At 46.0% G+C, this 19,655-nt stretch overlaps 3 protein-coding genes and 1 long non-coding RNA gene across 4 annotated transcripts; 3 read left to right on the top strand and 1 right to left on the bottom strand.

Annotated features, from left to right (window-relative positions):
- Window positions 1-2,120: 2,120 nt before the first annotated feature.
- LOC123452183 (stem-specific protein TSJT1-like) lies at window positions 2,121-5,166 on the top strand. The gene is made up of 4 exons (XM_045128786.1): window positions 2,121-2,492; window positions 4,162-4,402; window positions 4,492-4,612; window positions 4,725-5,166. Exons 1-4 carry the CDS (start codon window positions 2,287-2,289, stop codon window positions 4,910-4,912), a joined length of 756 nt encoding a protein of 251 aa, XP_044984721.1. The 5' UTR covers window positions 2,121-2,286; the 3' UTR covers window positions 4,913-5,166.
- A 129-nt stretch (window positions 5,167-5,295) lies between these two features.
- On the bottom strand, window positions 5,296-8,367 carry LOC123452182 (general transcription factor 3C polypeptide 3). Its single transcript, XM_045128785.1, has one exon. The coding sequence runs from the start codon at window positions 8,211-8,213 to the stop codon at window positions 5,487-5,489; it is 2,727 nt and encodes a 908-aa protein (XP_044984720.1). The 5' UTR covers window positions 8,214-8,367; the 3' UTR covers window positions 5,296-5,486.
- Window positions 8,368-8,438: 71 nt separating this feature from the next.
- LOC123452181 lies at window positions 8,439-16,887 on the top strand. Its single transcript, XM_045128784.1, has 10 exons — window positions 8,439-9,156; window positions 11,151-11,415; window positions 11,950-12,872; window positions 13,006-13,429; window positions 13,510-13,691; window positions 14,480-14,636; window positions 14,715-14,942; window positions 15,044-15,394; window positions 15,925-16,026; window positions 16,127-16,887. The coding sequence occupies exons 1-10, from the start codon at window positions 8,708-8,710 to the stop codon at window positions 16,355-16,357; spliced, it is 3,312 nt and encodes a 1,103-aa protein (XP_044984719.1). The 5' UTR covers window positions 8,439-8,707; the 3' UTR covers window positions 16,358-16,887.
- Window positions 16,888-18,165: 1,278 nt separating this feature from the next.
- Window positions 18,166-18,903, top strand: LOC123452180. Its single transcript, XR_006632569.1, has 2 exons — window positions 18,166-18,486; window positions 18,573-18,903. It is a non-coding gene; the product is annotated as an uncharacterized LOC123452180 (long non-coding RNA).
- Window positions 18,904-19,655: the final 752 nt, after the last annotated feature.

The raw sequence follows: 19,655 nt of genomic DNA, 5'->3' as shown, positions 1-19,655 counted from the left end.
CTCTTTTGCAGGTTCTTGTTAAAATCTTGCTGCAATGTGTTCGTCATTGTGGCCATAGGACAATTCCTCAAATGCTCATCCAATGGAGTGGCACTGATGCTTCCGCGATGACTTGGGAGGATATTGATTCACTTCAACAACAGTTTCATTGATCAGCGGCTTGGGGTCAAGCCGGTTCTCAAGATGGGGGGATTGTCAATGGTGGGAACACCAACTCAACCAGTGGGCCAGTGACCCGGACCAGACGAGAACAAAAGGCACCAACCCAACTTCCAAGTAGTGAATGGGCTCAATGAAGCCTTGCACATGTTTCCTTTTATTTACACTCGCTGCCTATAGCAATGGACTTTGGGATGAAGGAATGACCATTTGGCCATCTTGTAACTCGTGATACGGAACAGAGGAGAGGGAGGAAGGGAGGATGCCTCTAATATGCTAGATCTCATGAATTCGTTCCCTAGTTCGAGCAATACAACCCTAGATCGTTCCTATTTTGAATACTGTTGACAATGCTGCCGAACTCACTCATGTACTCGCCATCGTCAGATCTCTCGTTGATGTTGGGCCACGATGGCATGCTCGCGCCGAGTTTTCCTTCGCCGGAGTGCGAGGAGAGAAAGAGGACATAAGTGAAGCAAAAAGTGAGCGAGGAAGAGTGAGTGATACCGGGAAGGGCGAGCTGGTCGGTTGTTTTGACCTGGGTTGGCTCGTTCCGACCGAGCGGCGGCTTAAACGGCCGGTAGGCGCGTGCCGTGGACAAATTCACGGTTTTGACCCGTTTTGCTAACTTTAGCCCGATCTGATCCCGTTTATCATTTTTTTCCGGATCCAACCCTTTTTCCTACCGCCCTCAGCTGTGGCGATAAGCACACACTCCGTACCGCCACAGGAGGTGGCGGTAGGGGTCGGGTCAATGCGGATGGTTCCTTCTGGGTAGCTGAGTCAAACGACCCTACCGCCAATGTCTCTGGCGGTAGGATGTGTATGCCTACCGCCAAAGCGAGTGGCGATAGGAAAAAGAGTTAGATCCGATTTTTTCGTAAAATGGGTCAGATCAGGCTAAACTAGGTAAAAAGGGTCAACACAGTGAAATCGTCTACGTGCCATTACTGTAGTCATATACCTGCCATGTGGGCAATACCTGTCAGAAAAGTGTTTAAAATGACTAAAACAGTCATCAACATGACCTGATAGTTTTAATCACAAAAATTTAAAAATTGATAGTTTTCGATCATTTTCTTAAAATGGTACTCCATCCGTTCCTAAATATAAGTCTTTTAAACGATTTCACTATGTGTCTACATACGTAGCAAAATGATTGAATGTACACTCTAAAGTATGTCTATATACATCCGTATGTAGTCCACTAATGAAATGTCTACAAAGACTTATATTTAGGAACGGATGAAGTAGTTCAGTAGGACGGGACCAGCGATAGTTTCTTTTTTTGAAAGGGAGGAAGCACGATCGGAGATGATGTTTTCCACGACTACACATTTGGAAACGTGGGCGTCGACCCATGCGAGCTTTGGAAAACAATGGCTCTCCTCTCCTCTCCTCTCCTCTACTCTACTTCTTGGCACCAGAGATAGATTAGCTGGACGCGCTTAATCTAACCCGATCCCCAGGAAACCCGGCAGACCCTCCTAAGGCCTTGTTCGGTTGCAACTGATTTGAAGGGGATTGGAGTGGATTGGGAAGGATTAAATTCCCTGTAAGTCAAAATCCACCTCAATCCCCTCAAATCCTCTTCAATCCACTTGTGGTGGGGATTAACCGAACAAGGCCTAAGCTTTCCACGTCGATAACGAGTGCGAAACTGGATAAGATTTCAATCAATCAACCAGAAAAAAAACGGATAAGACCACAGGGACCAGATCGGTTACTTACTATTTACACAAGTTACCAAACTACCCCGGAACACAACAAGATAACCTACAGATAAATGTACAACTTTTTGCTGCAGAATTGCTCGGAATTTCTGCGATTTCCCCTGCATTTTCAGTGGTTTATTACACCCCACGTACGTGAAAGAGGATGCAGAAAACCATTGGCGGCCACAGGAAAGGCCCCGGGAATTTCCCACCAACCGACCAAGGGGCAGAACGGGAAACCGAGCTGCCTATATCTGTTGACTTGGGGTGGCCATTGAGCCGAGCGTCGCCGTGAGATCACGCCGCAGCACGCAGACAAAGGAGACGGGGACAGCACAGCCACAGCCCACAGCGCACGGAAAGAGAGGGGAGGGGAGAGGAGGGAGATCGGAGAGGTGACCGCAGCGCCGAGATGCTGGCCGTGTTCGACCAGACGGTGGCCAAGTGCCCGGAGGGCCTCCGCAGCCCGCCGGCGGCCGGAGGGGCGGTGGGAGGCGGCGGCGCGGCCGCGCTGATGAAGGGCTTCGCCGACGCCAACGACGCCGCGGTCACCGTCAGCCTCGGCTCCGCCGGCGCCCTCGCCTACTCCTCGGCCAACAAGAACCCGCTCGTCCCCAGGTATCCACCGTCCACGGTCTTGCTGAATACCGCGAGTAGGCCTGCCGATGCTTCTAGTGCTGTCGGTGTCGGGTGATGCGAAGACTGCGCCGTGTTTGATCCGGTCGGTGATGCGGTCGCTTCGCCGGGGATTTGGAGGTCTCCGTTGGGAGCCTGCGGAGATCTCCGTTTCTGTTTGGTTTTTCCGGGCTAGCCAGCCAGCCAGCCAGAGATGTACACTAGTTTTCAGTGGCGTGCTGGTTTTGGAGCTTTCCGGCGATCCTGGGGAAACGGACTACTTGGGTTTTGTTTATGAAGAGTGTTTGTTTATTTCCTCTCTTGCTGATTAAGCAGCAGGCATGGATCATGGATGTATGCTCGGCGGTTTGGTGTCGGCCTCGCGCCTAATCTCGTCTTATGCCTTAATTTCTAATCTACGATTGGGGGACTCCGCAGCGTAAATGCTAGGCCAGACTCTTCAGATCTGCAACAGAAGTTATGTGACAGCCACCATTATGATGGGCTGCTAATCTAATCATTGTTAGTGCGCATGTTCAGATCCTGTCCAAATTAGGAGCGGCTTAACTGGGTTAGTTTCCTCCGGCTGATGGATACAGGATGTAGTTATTTATCTGATCGTTTTAGTAGGCTCGTAGATTGGGGAACCTCTTCTTAGCTGGGCTTAGTGGAACCCAGAGAAACAATTTGGCCGAATCCATCATTCTCGTCGCATTATGTACTGGAATTTTGATTTGGCCGCTTAGCTCTAGCCCAAGGCTGCAACTATTTCTGAATGTTATGCGCTTTAAACAGCCAAGATCCAGCTTACCACTGGAGCTGCTGAGACTGATTTTTGTCTTGATTTCTGCCGTTCTTCTGGGTCCAACAATGTGATCCAACACCGATGATTATGACCCAGCGTGAAGAGATTCAACAATTCTTGCGATGTGAGGATATTTGTTGAATCTTGTCTGAACCCTTTTGTGTAGATATGATGTAGAACTCCCTCGGATCCAAAATAAGTGTCAAAGGTTTTAGTTCAAATCTGGGGGGTGCCATTATTTTTCCTAGACTATGTTCTGCATCCTTGTCTAGAGATTCGTCAGGAAAAGGGGAAGTAATATTGAAGTTTCTGATACACTGCACATGCCCATCGTACCATCGTCCACATGGCTGGATACGTGTCAATTTTATATGTTAATCAACTGTTCTTTTGTCAGCCAGCCCACCGGATGGTGGTGACTGGTGCTATTTTTTATATGGCAGTAACCATGTCATGTGCAACCGAATGCGTATACCACACCTTTCAAAATAAAAGTAAAATGCGTATACCACTTGGGAGTTGAGCCTTATTAAACTCACTCAAAGCGAAGATCAAATTTTCTTTTGATATAGGAAGCAACCTTTACTTGAATATCAATGCTTGCTGATAGCATTATTGGCATTATTGGGCTGCCAAGTTGAATAACATAATGAACATTGATGTGACTCCAGTAACATCCTTTTGTTGCGTTTGTAGAAAATATTTCACATGATAGTTTCTTAGGCATGTGGTAATTTCAACAAATAGGAGTAACATAGAATTTCTTTTCTACCTGATTATTGTTCCTGAGAATTATTTTCCTATCCGGTTACTTGAATTATATTAACCTGACTCTGTTTTTTTTGTTGTCTTTGTCTTCGTATCCAGGATGTTTGGTTCTGTGAATGACATATTTTGCCTGTTCCAAGGACATGTTGAGAACATTGGCAACCTGAAGCAACACTACGGTCTGAGCAAGACAGCAAATGAGGTTACCATCCTGATTGAGGCCTACAGAACCCTCCGGGACAGGGGCCCTCTCCCAGCCAGCCAGGTCGTGAGAGATCTCAGTGGACGGTTTGCTTTCATCCTGTACGACACGGTGTCGAAATCCACATTCGTCGCTGCTGTGAGTAGATCATCTCTCTTCTGGAAGGATGTAAACATTTAACCTGTAGTTGAATATGGTTTTGAGTTGCAACCGCTATTCTTGAACAGGATGCTGATGGCAGTATCCCCTTCTTCTGGGGCGTCGACTCCGAAGACCACCTTGTGTTCTCTGACGACAATGAGCTTCTCAAGGCAGGGTGCGGAAACTCATTCGCCCCATTCCCCAAAGGTACACTACAAAGAACAGCATTGCCACAGCTTGCCCATCTCATCTTTGTTTGTATCCGTATAATTCAGCTGAGGTACTCACCACCTTGACACCACATTTGGATGATCGTCAGGCTGCTTCTACACCACATCTGGAGGGCTGCAGAGCTTCGAGCACCCGCTGAACGAACTGAAGGCCGTGCCACGCGTGGACAGCCAAGGCCAGATGTGTGGCTCCACCTTCAAGGTCGACAGCGAGGCCAAGAAGGACTCGGGGATCCCTCGCGTCGGTAGTGCCGCTGATTGGTCTAACCACTACTAGCTCGATGACCCTTGTTGTAAACTGCCAATCTTGACAATGAATCACTGAGACACCGCACCTGCGTTCTATTTTTGAGCAGTTTACGACGCTCTACACAATGCTGTTTCAATAAATGTACTGTCTGATGGGTAATGATACTGCCATAAGTTCATTGATGCTCGAAGAAACTCTGATGCTACCACATGGTGGTAGAGTTTATCTGCCCCCTATATGTTTCAATAAATAAAGTTCAGTGAAGGCTTAGTTTGGTACTACTAATTATGTTTTGTCTTTTGTTATTACTAGCTTGCATCTAATGTTTTATATGGTGGTTTTAAACAGCTTTTTCATGTACTTTATGCTGTAAAGCAAATGATTTCCATCCATTTTGCTTCATGATCAAATTGGAAGAAATAGGTATATTTTCATTCCGAAACCAGTATGACAAAACCTGGGAGGAGAAACAATTCAACGTCTGGAATCTCATTTGGACTCCACTATGAAAAATCGCTTGCCTTTACGATTATATGGCAATGTTGCATAGCAGCATCCACATAGACTAGGCCAAGTACTTGCGTAAATAAACGACCAATTCCTAGAAAGAACAGTATGTCTTGAGTATCCTCCTCGCCAGATCAGTTGCCCCGCTTTCCTTGTAGATCAGGTGCAGATTGAATGCAGCCTCTCTCCGGAGGTCGCAATAGCCAGGCCTGAGATCCTGCTGCTCCTCTAAATTCTCCTCGAATGGAAGCTTGGGTATGGGGTGATCTTCCACTTCCATGGCTAAAACCTTCTCGTAGTAGATGGCCGCCAGGGTTTTGAGGCCGACATGGTGATAAGCCCGGGCAATGTTGTACAGGGCCTCCTGCCTGTTGCTGCCGATGCGCAGGCACTTGTAGAGGAACGCAAACGCCTGGACGATGCACTGGTTCTTGTTCTGAAGCCTGAAGCCCAGGGAGAGGTTGATCAAGGACGAACCAACACATAGATTGATTAGAGGATTCTCCGGGTCCAGCCTGTACGCTTCCAGGTAATCCCGAACAGCGGACTGGTGTTGACTGATAGCAGTAAACCGATGCCCAGATATGATTTTAGGAGGCACACACTTGGGGTCCCTTCTTGCCCGAAGAAGAAACTTAAAATGACCTTTCTCTTCTGTTCTTGATGTCACCTTGTAGTAGGAGTTCCACGCAGAGATGGATTGCGGGTGCTTGTGAACTACATAACGGACATAATCAAAACCAGGACTGGGATCTGGAGCTCTGTATGCTATTTCAGCGCCCAAGGACCGCAGTTCCTCCTTGATGTCATCAGAGAGGGGCTCATTTCCAAGTTTAAGAGCATGATTGATAATTTGCAGCGCCTCAAAGTATCGCTGGAGCAAAGTCAATGTTCGGCAGAGATCTAACACAAGCTGATGGTTGTCCACATTTGTCAGCAGACCAGGAAGAGGAGGTGCCTGCTTTGCTCTCCGTGTATCATCTTTCATCATATCATCATTTGACGCTGCCCTTTTCTCTAGCAATCTCTTTGCTCTGTTTGCCTTCACTAACTCTGCAGTTGATGCTATAGGCCTGCATCCTTGAAATACACTGTCTTGACGTGCTTCACCCAGCACTTTAGTTCTTTCCTGCAGAACATCATTTGTAAGCTTCCTATGCACCTTGACCCTTCGATTAGCATACTCAATATCCAGTGTCTCAAGAATGGGAAGAAAAATGGTTTCCACAAATTCCTTCATTATGCCTTTGTTGTAGTAAAGTTTGGCAAGCTGCATCTTTACTTCCCCATCAAGCCACCAAGGTTTCTGATGGTCTGGGATATCAGCGGACTGCAACTCTGGATTTTCAGGGGGAGAAAGCAGTTTGATAGCTTCATTGCTCTTATCCTCGTCAACAAGAAGGGAAGATAAGGTTATCCGTACATCAACATTGTCCTCCATGCCTTCTAAAGCTTTATAGAGGCAAGGAATAGCTTTTCCTTTCTCCCCCATTACCATGTAGCATTGAGCAGCTTCCACATATGAACTACCATCATTATGAACAGCAACGTCTTCCATCATCGAGTAAAATTTTAGTGCATACTCATACTGCCCCAAACTTTGAAGAGTGCTAGCCACCTCCTTAACCATATCAGCATTCTCTTTTGAGCGCCCCAAATGCACACCCTGAAGGAATACCTCAGCATGTTTCATATCTCCAAGATAAGCTTGGCAGATAACTTGTTTCGCCTGCAATCGTACGGGCAATTTCTGTCCAGATCCCAACACCAGCTGTGCCTTCTGGATCTGCCCCAGAGCTTCACCATGGGCATCACTTCTCAGATAAAGGGATATCAGCAAATCGAGAAGACCCCAGTCGACGTTTGCAGTCTGAGCATTGACAAATTCCTCCAACAAACTAATGGCCTTATCAACCTGAGCAGAGTCTCTGTACATCTGCGCCGCCGCTTTACGAGCGACGGTGTTGGAAGGATTAATCCCGACAATCTGCTCGTATATCTCCGCGGCCTTGTGGCAGTCACCGAGGGTGCGATATATGTTGGCGCAATCAAACTTGAGCCCCACATCCTCCGGGTCTGCCCTCATTGCCTTGATAACACAGTGCCTTGCCAGAGCAGCATCCTCCTTCTTGAGAGCCAGGTCGATGAGCTTCCTCCACATGGACACGTCCTTGGGCGAGACGTAGGCTGCCAGCATCACGAAGTTGATGGCCTTGTCGATCTCGCCGTTCTCCTTGTAGATGCTGCCGAGCAGGTTGTACGAGTTGGGCAGGTTGGGCGCGATCCGCACGATCTCGTGCAGTATGGGGATGGCCTCCTTGAACCTGTTCTCCGTGAAGAGCAGGGTGGCGTCGCCCAGCTTCTTGATGACCTCGGGGCCGCACCGGTTCCTCCGCCCCTTCGCCCGCCCCTTCCTCTTGCCGTCCTTGGACTTCCGCCGCTTCTTCCGCCGGAGGCCGAACCCCTCCATCAGCTGGTCGAAGAGGTTCGCCGACTCCGCCTCGGAGAGCTCACCCGGCTGCTTCCGCCGCTTGGAGGGGTCGTCCCCCTGCGGCGGCTCCTCGGGGAGGGCCTTCCGCTTGCGCGAGAGCGCCGCCAGGGCCTCGAAGTCCCGGATGCTGACGGTGGCCACGGCGCCGCCGGGCCCCCGCTCCGCCATCTCCACGCACTGCGCCGCGTCCGCCGCGTCGCCGAACTCGTACCCCTCTTCCTCATCCTCGTCGTACTCCTCCCCATCCCCGTCCTCCTGCTCGTACGCCTCCTCCTCCGCCTCCGCCTCCGCCACCGCCGCCCCCGCACCTTCCTCCTCCGTCTCCGGCATCGCCTAAGAACGGGCCGAGGCAAGAGGAAGAAGGAGCGCTGCTGTCGGCGGGGAGCGGAGCAGAGGAGGGCCGGGGAGGGGCGGCCGGCGGCGAGAGCCGGAGGAGGAGACTGGAGCGATGTGGAACAACCAAAACCTTGGAAGGCGACTGGGCCTCTTCCGAAGTGGGCCTTGAGGCCTTGAACACACAGGACAGGCTCGGGTCCGACCGCACCCGAGCCTGACCGCGACCCCGTCCGAGCCGCACCGGCTTCGTCTTCCCGGAGAGCGCGCGGGGCGACCCGACCGCGTGGCCGCCTTCCATTTTACCCCTCGAGACAGAAACAAATCAGAACTCGGTCCAAATCTCAGCTTTAACTTATACGATTCCAGCCCCCGCCCGCTCTCTCCCTCTTCCCCGTTCACACTCTTTCCCCACCCCCCACCCCGTACGAAACCCTAGGCCGCGCCGCGGCGGGCAGCCCCAAAACCCCGCGGCGGACGGTGGCGCCCGCATGGACCCCGCCGCGCCGGACCCCGACGGCGGCGTTCTACCGCCGCGCGGATCCGACGCCGCCGACGTCGCCGGCAACACGTGGGACCTCGCCCCCTTCTCGCCGCCGCCCGCCGCGCTCCGCGGCGGCGAGCTCTACATCTACCGCAACGCATACAACCTCGTCCCGCGCTCCATCGGCGAGTGCCGCGGGGGGCTCAGGGCGCTCAAGTTCTTCGGCAACGACGTCGAGGTGCTGCCCCCGGAGGCCGGGGACCTGGACGGGCTCCAGAGCCTGCAGCTCAAGGTCTCCGCGCCCAGGGTCTCCGGGGCCGTGCTCCGCCGGATGCGGGCGCTCAGGGAGCTCGAGCTCTCCATGGTGCCGCCCAGGCCCTCCGCCTGCTCCATACTCGTCGAGATCGCCGGCCTCAAGTGCCTCACCAAGCTCACCATCTGCCACTTCTCCATCAGGTATGCCACACAACGCCACTACCTCAATTGACACCTCTGCCTGCCTGCCTACTGCTAATTCTGCCGCAGTGCGTCAAATTGCCCGTGGTTAATTTACTGTTCTCGTGTCTAATCAGCCAAATGCTAGTGTTTCGTCTGTGATTTGCTGCGTAAGCATGCTTTTTTTGTGTGTTTTCTAGTGCCATTTTATGTTTATTTCAGTAGCACGACCCTAGGAGAAATGGATGTGTATAAGAAACCTTTAGCAGACTAGCATCTAATTATAAATCTGTGCTGGTTTACTGCAATATTGCCATGCCCACTGTCCAATAACTTCTGGCAACCATGGTTGAAATTGTTTGTTGTGCCTACTTTGAAGTTTTAACATGCACATTAGCTGCTACCATTATGCCTGCAATATTTGCTATGTCTCTTCAGTAGTTTGTAGAGGTCGTTGGTGTTTGTAGGAGCATTCAGTTTACTCACCTTACTTCAACTAGCTGTTCTGAATCGTGTTCCTAGTTTGGCAGTGCAGGGGCACTTGTCAACTTTGTTGTGCAGTTTGATTATATGTGGTTGTTGTAGCTAAGTTACTTTGTATCAACACTGAAAATGTACCGATCTAATGGTCAGTGCAGATGTTTAAAAGTTCAAATGCTTGAATGATGATTAAATGATTTTGTGGTCTAAATTTAGTTGTAGCAAGATTCTCAGTTTCTGGAGTTGAAATTTAGTTGCAACACATATGCCAAGCCCCAGCATTCCAAGCGACACAAAGTTACAAACACAACGATAAGTTATTTTATGATTTTTTTTTCAAACGTTCAGGATATCGGTAACTGGTAGCACATCGGTCGGGATTAGTAGGGAGGGGACCAGGGATTAGCCGGTGGCGACTGCTGCTCGGGGAGGGGACAGAGCCAGCGGGAGCTGCTCAGGGTTGGGATGGCTGTGGCTGCTGCTCCTCCACGAGTGGGAGAAGGGAGAGAGCGGTCTAACCTAATGCCCGTGCAGCTGTGAAAGAAGGGAGGGAACGGGCTAGTTTTGGGCTGAAAATTCTGTAGCAGTTAATTGGCCCAGACAGATAAATTGCCCCAACCAGTTAATGGCACAAATAGGGCCTTTTCGTATCTGGAGGTGTCCGAGTAGTGATGAACTGACCGAGATGCCGATTAACTGGCCGATATTTGGAACAATGAAAAACATGTCAATACTGATGTTGTATGTGATATGCACCTCTTAAGAGGCACATTGTCAATATATGATTGACAAGGGACAATCTTGGGCATCTTGTAAATATGAGTTAGTTAACAAGGGTCTAACTGGAATACCCTTCACATATTCTTTTTCAGTACAGCACAATGAAAAAGATGCAAGTTTGCAAGATCCGAGTTGAAATAGCTTTATCATATGCGACTTTCCTAATTTCGACAGCTGTTAGAACCAAAATTTGTAACCACTGTAATAATGACATCATCAAGTAGTTCACCTTCCACAAGCTTTAGTATTGTGCATGCGTTGTTTATGCAAATACTACGCTTGGTGTGAACACTTCCTTCTAATGCTTGTTGTTCATCTGTGGTTCCAAATTACTCGATGTGTTCTTCCGCATTTTCTTAGCACAGGAAACAACAAAAGGAAGTAATGGGTTAAATTCTCGTACCAATTTGAACTGCATCCTTTCATCACCTGGAACAAGTCATGTAGGAAGTAGGAACTGTCAGTGTCAGTCTGTCACCAGATTTTATTTTTCCACCTGTTTTTGTTCCTTTTGTTTTTTTATCTCCCAAATTGTTACTTATTACCTTGAGTTCACAAATGTTGGATATTCTTGATCTAGGCTATTAGAAATAATTAATTGAATTTTATGTTGACTTTGGACAGTTGAACCAATTATAGGGATATGGTGTTTCTGATGATGATTTCTATTTCTATTTTATGCTGTATTGACTTATTTATTTCTCTTCTTCCCTGGAAAATATGATGGTTTAACATTCCTTTTTAAATATCTTTAGGTTCCTCCCCCCTGAGATTGGCTCCCTCAAGAAGCTCCAAGAACTTGATCTGTCTTTCAACAAGCTGAAGAACTTGCCTAACTGGATAACCGAGTTGCGCGCCTTGAAATTCCTCAAAGTGACTAATAATAAGTTGGTAGATTTACCATCAGGGATCTCTTCTTTGAGATGTCTTGAAAGCCTTGACTTATCGAACAATAGATTGACATCCCTTGGATCAGTTGAACTAGTCTCTATGCTTACGCTGCAGTATCTTAATCTTCAGGTATGTTCTCATCAGAGGTTTTGCTTTCCACCTGTTCCTAGTTATTGCTATGTCTTGATCATGTTGACATAATTTACATTATCTTCAGCAGTGTTTGTTCTGATCTTTGATGTCTTGTTTATATTTGTTATTTGTCATTTTGGTGCTTATTTTATGTCATTCATTCATTTCTGGAACAAAACATTCAACATTTGTCAGGACCTGATTAACAATTATACCTGGAGAGAGATTAGTGTGTCATTTTCGAGGAAAATGATTATGATGGAATCAACATGCGATGTTTCTAAATGTAACGAAAATTAGGGAAAGGTGGGTGTTGGCCAGCAGAACAATACTTGCATAGGGGGGGGGGGGGGGTATGCCAGAAAGAAAAGTTGTGGAGGTGTTAATATTAGCCATTTTTTTCACAAGATACTATATGGACTTACTCATCAATTCTATTGATGATTGTATTGTGGATGTTTTCTTATGTCTTCCATTTATGCTTAGAAATTCGAATAACAGATTCTGATAGTTTCTTTTTATATCTTCAAGTTCAATAGGATTTCCCATTCGTTTATGATACCCTCTTGGGTATGCTGTGACATGAGGGAAAATGGTGAAAATCCTTTCAAGAGTGGCAAGCTACAACGTCTAGGTATCGCAAGCACAAACAGTTCTGCAGAACCTAGACCTGCAAGTCATGCTTGCAATCGTGCACTCTCATGCTCACCCACAGATATTTCCCCAAATTTAAAAGCTCATACCGCACAGAAAATGAAGAAGGGCTGGAAGCGACGGGATTGCCTGCAGCAGCAAGCTCGCCAGGAGCGTTTGGAGTCCAGCAGGAGCAGGCTTTGTGAAAATGACATTGATGAAATGGCTGTGAACATGACTGAAGATGATATGGAAAACAGGCCAGTGATGAAAGACATTGCTGAAGAAAGTTCAGCGCAGGATTTGAAAGAAACAAGTTCTATATCTGAAGACCTATCTTGTATAGTCGATTATGACTCAGATGGGCTTATAAAAGATAGTGGCATGATGCTTCAGGATCCATATGACGATGGAAAAACTGGAATAAATATGAGAAGTTGTCATGACAACAATTCTGGTGTCAGCACCGATCCTGCTTGTTTCAGCAGGGGCAGTATTGAAAATGAACTTGAGGATACCGCTTCATCAACCCGCAATGCAGTTGAAGTTGTTGAAGAGAACACTTCAGAGGCATCTAAGCTTACGCTGAAATCGAAAAGGCATCCTGATATGGACAATAATCCCAAACCCAGCAAATGCCCGAGACCAATTGATGAATCCTCGAAGTTATCCTATAAGTACAGCGTGGAGTCATTTTGCAGCATAGATGACCATTTACCGGACGGATTTTATGACGCGGGACGAGATATGCCTTTCATGCCATTGGAGGAGTACGAACGGAGTCTTGGACTGTATGCACGTGAAGTTATTCTTTTGGACAGGTTAGTGCACATTCCTATCCGTTGTCTGGTAATTTGCATCTTTATATGTTGTATGCTCTTTCTGATTGGTCTATTTGAGAGCATAGGATATGTTTACAATCTGCCTAACTGTTTTTTGCTTCTACATCTTAAGAGAACAAGATGAAGAATTGGACGCAATTGCTTCTTCAGCACAACTGTTGTTATCCAGTTTGAAGAGGCCAAGTTATTCTGAAACAGATGAAGATGCAGGTCTGGACTTGCTAAGGGCATCAGTTCTTGCTTTGTTTGTCTCTGACTGTTTTGGAGGTTGTGATCGAAGTGCTTCTCTGAGGAGAACACGGGGAGCTATTGTTAGCTTGAGGAAGGAGCAACCATTCATTTGTACTTGTGCTGCTGGTAGTACGTGTGATAGCAATGAAACATCAAAACAGGCCAGTACTCCTTCCGGGCACTTCAATTTTACTGGCCTATGTGATAAATCAATACACATCATCAAGGAAAGGAATAATTCAGGCATTGTACCAATAGGGGCATTGCAGTTTGGTGTTTGTAGGCACCGAGCTGTCCTAATGAAGGTACCTTCTTGTTCTGTTATCTGACTTATTTTTTATGTTTATCGGCCGAAACTTTGACATGGCTACCATATCTATTGCAGTATTTGTGCGACCGGGCGGATCCTCCAATTCCTTGTGAGCTTGTGAGGGGGCATCTTGACTACACACCTCATGCTTGGAATGTTGTCCCTGTTAGACAAGGGAATATCTTGGTAAGGATGATTGTTGATGCGTGTTACCCCACAAACATAAAGGAAGAGACGGATCCAGAGTACTTCTGCAGGTGAGCGCCTTGTGATCGTATAGGGGAAAATACTGACTCCACTTTACCTTGAATTTATGGTGGCAACTAACTTGCACTATGCTGGTTCTGTCATATTGTTATTATATTGTTCTACTGCTGTTTCAATGTTATGTTGATTTTGTGATCAGGTCAAAAACATGGCCTACAAATGCCATATGTAGTTTACTGTATTCATGTGCTATGTAATCTAGCTTATGACTTAAATTGCAAAAGACCAGTAATAGTATGTGTAATAAGATAATAACTTATAATGCCAATGCCTTATGTGTGTGATTGCAAAATTGAATATTGTGAAATGTTGTACGATATGTAGCTGTCAGCCTGTCAGGATGTTCTAGTACATTGTGTCTAATCACCCTGTATTGGTATGATATGGTATGTTATGTCTTTCATTTCAGCTATTCCTTTGTTCTTGCACTCTCTTTTGTTTTTTGTTACTCCATCCGTTCCTAGATATAAGTCTTCTTAGAGATTCCACTACGGACTACATATGGAGCAAAATGAGTGAATCTATACTCTGAAGTATGTCTATATACATCCGTATGTAGTCCGTAGTGGAATCTCTAAAGAGACTTATATTTAGGAACGGAGGGAGTATTTTGTTTGCCTGATATTACGGGGGCTTTATCTGCTGATCTAGTATTGATAAATTTTAATCATGCTACTTCATGGAGGTATTAAAACAAAAGTACATTCTACATGCTTATTCAGTGATTCTTCCTGACTGCAAAATCATTTTTTTATTAATTATTTGCACATGGTTTTAGGTATGTTCCGCTCAGTCGACTGCACGTTGCGCTTGAGGATGAAGGCCAATCACCTCGGTCTTCCTTCCCTTCGGTGTCACTATGCAAAGAAATTGAAGCTACAGCTTCAAGTGCTGTCTACCACTGCAAAATTGGTTCAGTTGATGCAGCAGCAAAGGTTTATTTTTTCCTTCTAAATTTCTCCGGCGCATTTACTATGTTTCATGTATTTACTTGGCGTTGGTTTCAAATGCAGATACGGTACCTAGATACCCGGCGTGCTTCTAATGATGAAGTAAAAAAATTTGAATACAAGCTTCTTGGGGAAGTAAGAATGATGAATGCTCTAAGGAAGCACAGATCCATAGTGGACATATATGGTCACCAACTTTCTTCTAAATGGGTTCAAGATGATAGTGATAAGGAGTACAGGATAATGCAGTCTGTAATTTTAATGGAATATGTGAAAGGAGGTTCACTGAAGGTAAATTCATTTGTTCATCATTATGAGCCTTATTGTATTTGTTGAAGTGTTTTTTGTTTTGATGTTCTCAGTGATAACTGGAGCTTTTATTTCCAAATTAGGGCTATTTGACAAAATTACTGAAAGATGGCAAGAAACATGTACCTGTGGACCTGGCATTTTACATTGCTCGAGAAGTTGCTTGTGCCTTGTTGGAGATGCACAGGAAGCTAGTTATTCACCGGGATATAAAAAGCGAGAATGTTTTGGTTGATCTGGATTCGAAGAGGAGTCATGGCACACCAGTAGTCAAACTCTCTGATTTTGACAGATCCATTCCTTTGCATTCTCTATCCCATACATGCTGTATAGCTCACCTTGGAACATATCCACCCAATATTTGTGTTGGGACACCTTGTTGGATGGCTCCAGAGGTTCTTCAGGCCATGCATGAGAAAACCCAGTATGGACTGGTAAGCATTCATTTGAACATTATGCTGTCCTTTTTCTTTTTAAGTCATTTTAAATAGTTCTAAACAGTAGCTGAGGAAACCGTTTGGTATTTGTGTTCCATACGGTACGTACTATGGAATAATTCAACTATATTTCTGACCGAGTATTCCAATATCTTGTAGTAGTTCTCGTGATGTGTTATTGGAACATCAATTTTTCGTCATTGCTTGCATTAGCTACTCTTGCACATTTGTACTTGTGTGTCTGCACACATGCGCGTGTGTGGAGAACAACTCTTGTAACCAATTGTTACTGATTGCTGACTATCCTGGGTGCGGTAATGTGCATCATCATGTATGCATATTGGTTATAGTGTAAAGCCACTTGGATTTAGTATATTAAGATCCACTTGAATTGATAAACTATTTTAATATCAGCAAATAGGGCCCTAGCTACTTACTAGATTATGCTAGTCAGATATCCAGCTCTAGCCCCAACCAACACCTCAAAATAAGGCGGTATTGATGCGATTAAATGTGGCTTTATGCAGGAAGTGGATATCTGGTCATATGGGTGTTTTATATTCGAGATGCTTACACTTCATATACCCTACCAGGGACTACCAGATTCAGAAATATATGATCTCATAAAGGTAAGACCTCCACATCAGAAGCTGGCTCTTGTGTATTTTGTATGTATTTGCTCGTTATTTTGAATAGACATTTAACATCTTCTGAATTCTATGTCATCAGAGGAAGAAACAAAGGCCAAGGCTAACTAAAGAATTAGAAGCGTTCTGGACATTGGACGAGCCAATTACGAGGATGAAGTTGGGGATCACATCTGATGCTCATGCAGAGAAACTAAGATTTCTAATTGATCTATTCTACCAGTGCACCAGAGGAACCGCATCTAGGCGTCCCAAGGCTGAGCAAATTTACAATTCGCTTTGCTCCTTACCCACATGCTATGACCTGAGCTGAACCTGTGGACCCTGAATGAGAAAGTTGATGGTGGGGCAGTCTCGCTGCCAGATTGACCTAGTTCAGGACAGGTTAAACTGGGAGGTGGTTATAGCGGGTCGCTGGATCTGGCCAGCTCTCGAGTGCCTCGGTGTTCGAACCAGACCACTCTGCTTTTCACTGATGTTGGTCTTCGGGTGGTGGCGGAAAAAGTCAAAACCAAGGCGAGGGGCGACTTTGACCGCCGAAGCTCCTCCTGGGTCAGTTTTGTGGCAGCACTGCATCCTGGCTCACCTGTTGCAGCAGTCTCCATCCTGGTCGTGTGTGTATGTGTATGTCATGTAATTTTTCTTCTTGATAATTTCCAATTTTCCATAACTTATATTACTCATTTGAGTCTTAAGTTATCAATTTAGTTAAAGGCTCCATTTTTATGTAACTGTGTACGTACGATTGTTGGTCCAGCGGTGATCCATGTAACCTTAGAATGCTGAGTTGTGTAACAAACGGGAACGGATACTGTCTTTCTTAACGAGGCTGTGTGTTTATGATTTCCGTGCCATTTCTGTATAGCCAGTTATGGGCTGTCAAACTTTATTTCTGTTTGGCAAATCCAAAATTTAGTACTGTATGTTACATACAGCATTAGTGCATATGCACCTGGCACAAAAGATTGGATGCAAAAAGTCTGGCACTAGATGGAATTTGGCACTTTCTCTCTTTAATGCAGATCTTGCAGACCAAGTCTTGGAAATTGCGCTAGCTAGCGCCCATCTGCGATGTTTGCAAGTCAACCCGACATTTCCCTACGTGCTCCTGGCCTCCTGCACACTCGACACGCCTCCTGCACACTCGAGACATATACTTACTGCTACTAATCGCAGTTTCCAGGCAATGAAGACATATTCAGTGTACAATGTAGTTGAGTTGAGGGTGCACAAGTGGCATAATCACAAGCCGACAAGTGCTTCTTCAAGTACTCCCTCCGTTCCAAAATTCTTGTCTTAGATTTGTTTAGATATGAATGTATTTAGTATTTTGATACATCCATTTTCAAACAAAGTTAAGACAAGAACTTTGGGACGGAGGGAGTATACTACTCCATCCGTTCCTAAATATAAGTCTTTTAAAAGATTTTACAAGGTGACTATATATAAAGCAAAATGAATGAATCTATACTCTAGAATATGTCTATATACATCCCTATGTAATCCTTTAATAGAATCTCTAGAAAGACTTATATTTAGGAACGGAGGGAGTAGTAGAGTAGAATTCTCGCCCTCAATACCTGTCAGGCTGAAATGTAAAGCATCAACCTCACATGGTGCCACTAATTCTGACGGGTAAATTAACGGCACGCACCAGTTAATTAGCAAGCCCTTGACCAGATCCAGTTAGTACCACCACCGCCACCCTACTCCTAGCTGGCGCGTGCATGCACGTCTGCTCCTTGTCATGACTAATGAAAACGAAAAATTGATGCATGCATGTGGCCTGATTTTTGGCTTCTCGATCGAGGGCGGAGGTGTCTGCGGGTTAGGACAAGATCCCGGGAGGCGCTGGTTTAACAAGCGATCCCTGTCCGGGGGGACCACGCCTTGGCCCCTCCATCCACGGCGCGCCACGACAAGGCCCTGCATGTGAGCCCCTCTGACTTTGCGCCGATTGGCCCGACGACTGGCGGTCCAGCAGCGCGCGCATCGGCGGTCCCGTATAGGATCCATTCCTCTCCGCCCGCCGGGGTCAGCGACAGGGCCGCGCGGAACCACGAGCCCAGCCTTGACCGGCCGGCCGGACGCACGCCCGCTCCTCCGGCGCCCCCCATGTGAGTTCTCATCCATCCCGCCCCCGCCTGTCTATGCAATGCATGACGCGTCTATATAAGCATGAGCATCCATGATCCATCCATGGAATGGAACGGAAGCAAGCCCAGCGTGGTGAGTGCCCAAGAGAAAGCGTGAAGCTGCCAGCATGATCTAACTCTTGAAGAGCTATGGCCGGCCGCGGGCGGGGTGGTTTTGGTTAGATCGTGCTGTGACAGTTTCACTCTTTCCCTGTTGGGCACATGACATGAGAGGCAGAGACGCCGCGAGAGTCCGCGATGGTCGTGTGCAGGCAGGCTGGGGGCATCAACGAAGCACGGAAGTACGGTAAGCACACCATCGATCCATCTCTTCTCTTCTCCGCCCCCACCGTCCTCAAGGTACCAATTGCCTTGTCTTGTCTTGTACTGCAGATCGGTTCAAGCTAGAGGGAGAGGGAGTCTTTCAATTCAATGTCGATGCTATCTATCTGACCGCTCGTCATTTGTCATGCTCGGAACCAGCCGGCCATCCTCACAGACGGCTTGACTGGTCCTTCTCCTTCCTGCATCGGCTTCTCGAGGAAGCCAGCCAATGTTCGTGGCTCTATCTGCTGGAAGCTGCAAGCTGCAGCTCTTGGTCAGTTACTTCTTCAAGCCAAATAGTCCACGACGTACCTCCATTGAGATCCATATATGTAAACACCTTGAAAGCAAAGTAATACAGTATGAGAAAAGCATTTCCGATGTTGGACGCGGAGTTTCATCCCTCAAATTCAACAACAAGGCTATTTCTCGCTTGTGGCGACATGTAGTTCCATCTCGCCTCTGGCGTGGCAATGCCGGCCGGCCCAGTACTGTAGCTGTACGACAGCTTTTTCCCTGTGGTTTTCTTATCGCTTTTTCACTGTTTTCTTAGGTTTCTATTTTTTAATTTTAATTTTGCCTTTTCTCCTCGGATTTATTTGTTTTTCTTTGGTATTGACCTGTTTACTTTGGTTTTCTTCTTTTCAACACATGTCTACATTTTTCATCATGAACATTTTTCATAAATGTTTATTCAAATTTTATTTTCAAACGAATATTTTTATGTCCAGTATTCTTCAAAAACATTGTACATTTTTGGTATACATATAAAGGTTCTTTTATATTTGTTTTCTTCAAATACGATGTTTTGGATATTTTTGAATACATGTTAAACTTTTCGAAATACACATTGAAATATATTTTTAATTATATGAACCATTTTTCTAAACCTCTGTGAACATTTTGTAACATTGTATAATCCTTTTTTTGAAATGTTGCAAACATATTTGTGAAACTCAAACATTTTCTAATACGCAGTTTACATTTCTGGTTGAATGGTATAAAATATTTGTTTGCATCGTAAGTTTGTTTAAAATCTCATGTACATGTTTTCAAAACACGTGAACATTTCTTGATGTACATGTTTTAATGCCAATGACATTTTCAAGAAGTTGGGCCAACAATTTTTAACACTACATAAGATTTTTAAAC

The sequence above is a fragment of the Hordeum vulgare genome, chromosome 5H (assembly GCF_904849725.1).
Source record: "Hordeum vulgare subsp. vulgare chromosome 5H, MorexV3_pseudomolecules_assembly, whole genome shotgun sequence".
In the NCBI taxonomy this organism is placed as follows: Eukaryota; Viridiplantae; Streptophyta; class Magnoliopsida; order Poales; family Poaceae; genus Hordeum; species Hordeum vulgare.
The sequence above is the reverse complement of the archived record's forward strand: the minus strand, read 5'-3'. Positions and strand labels throughout refer to the sequence as shown.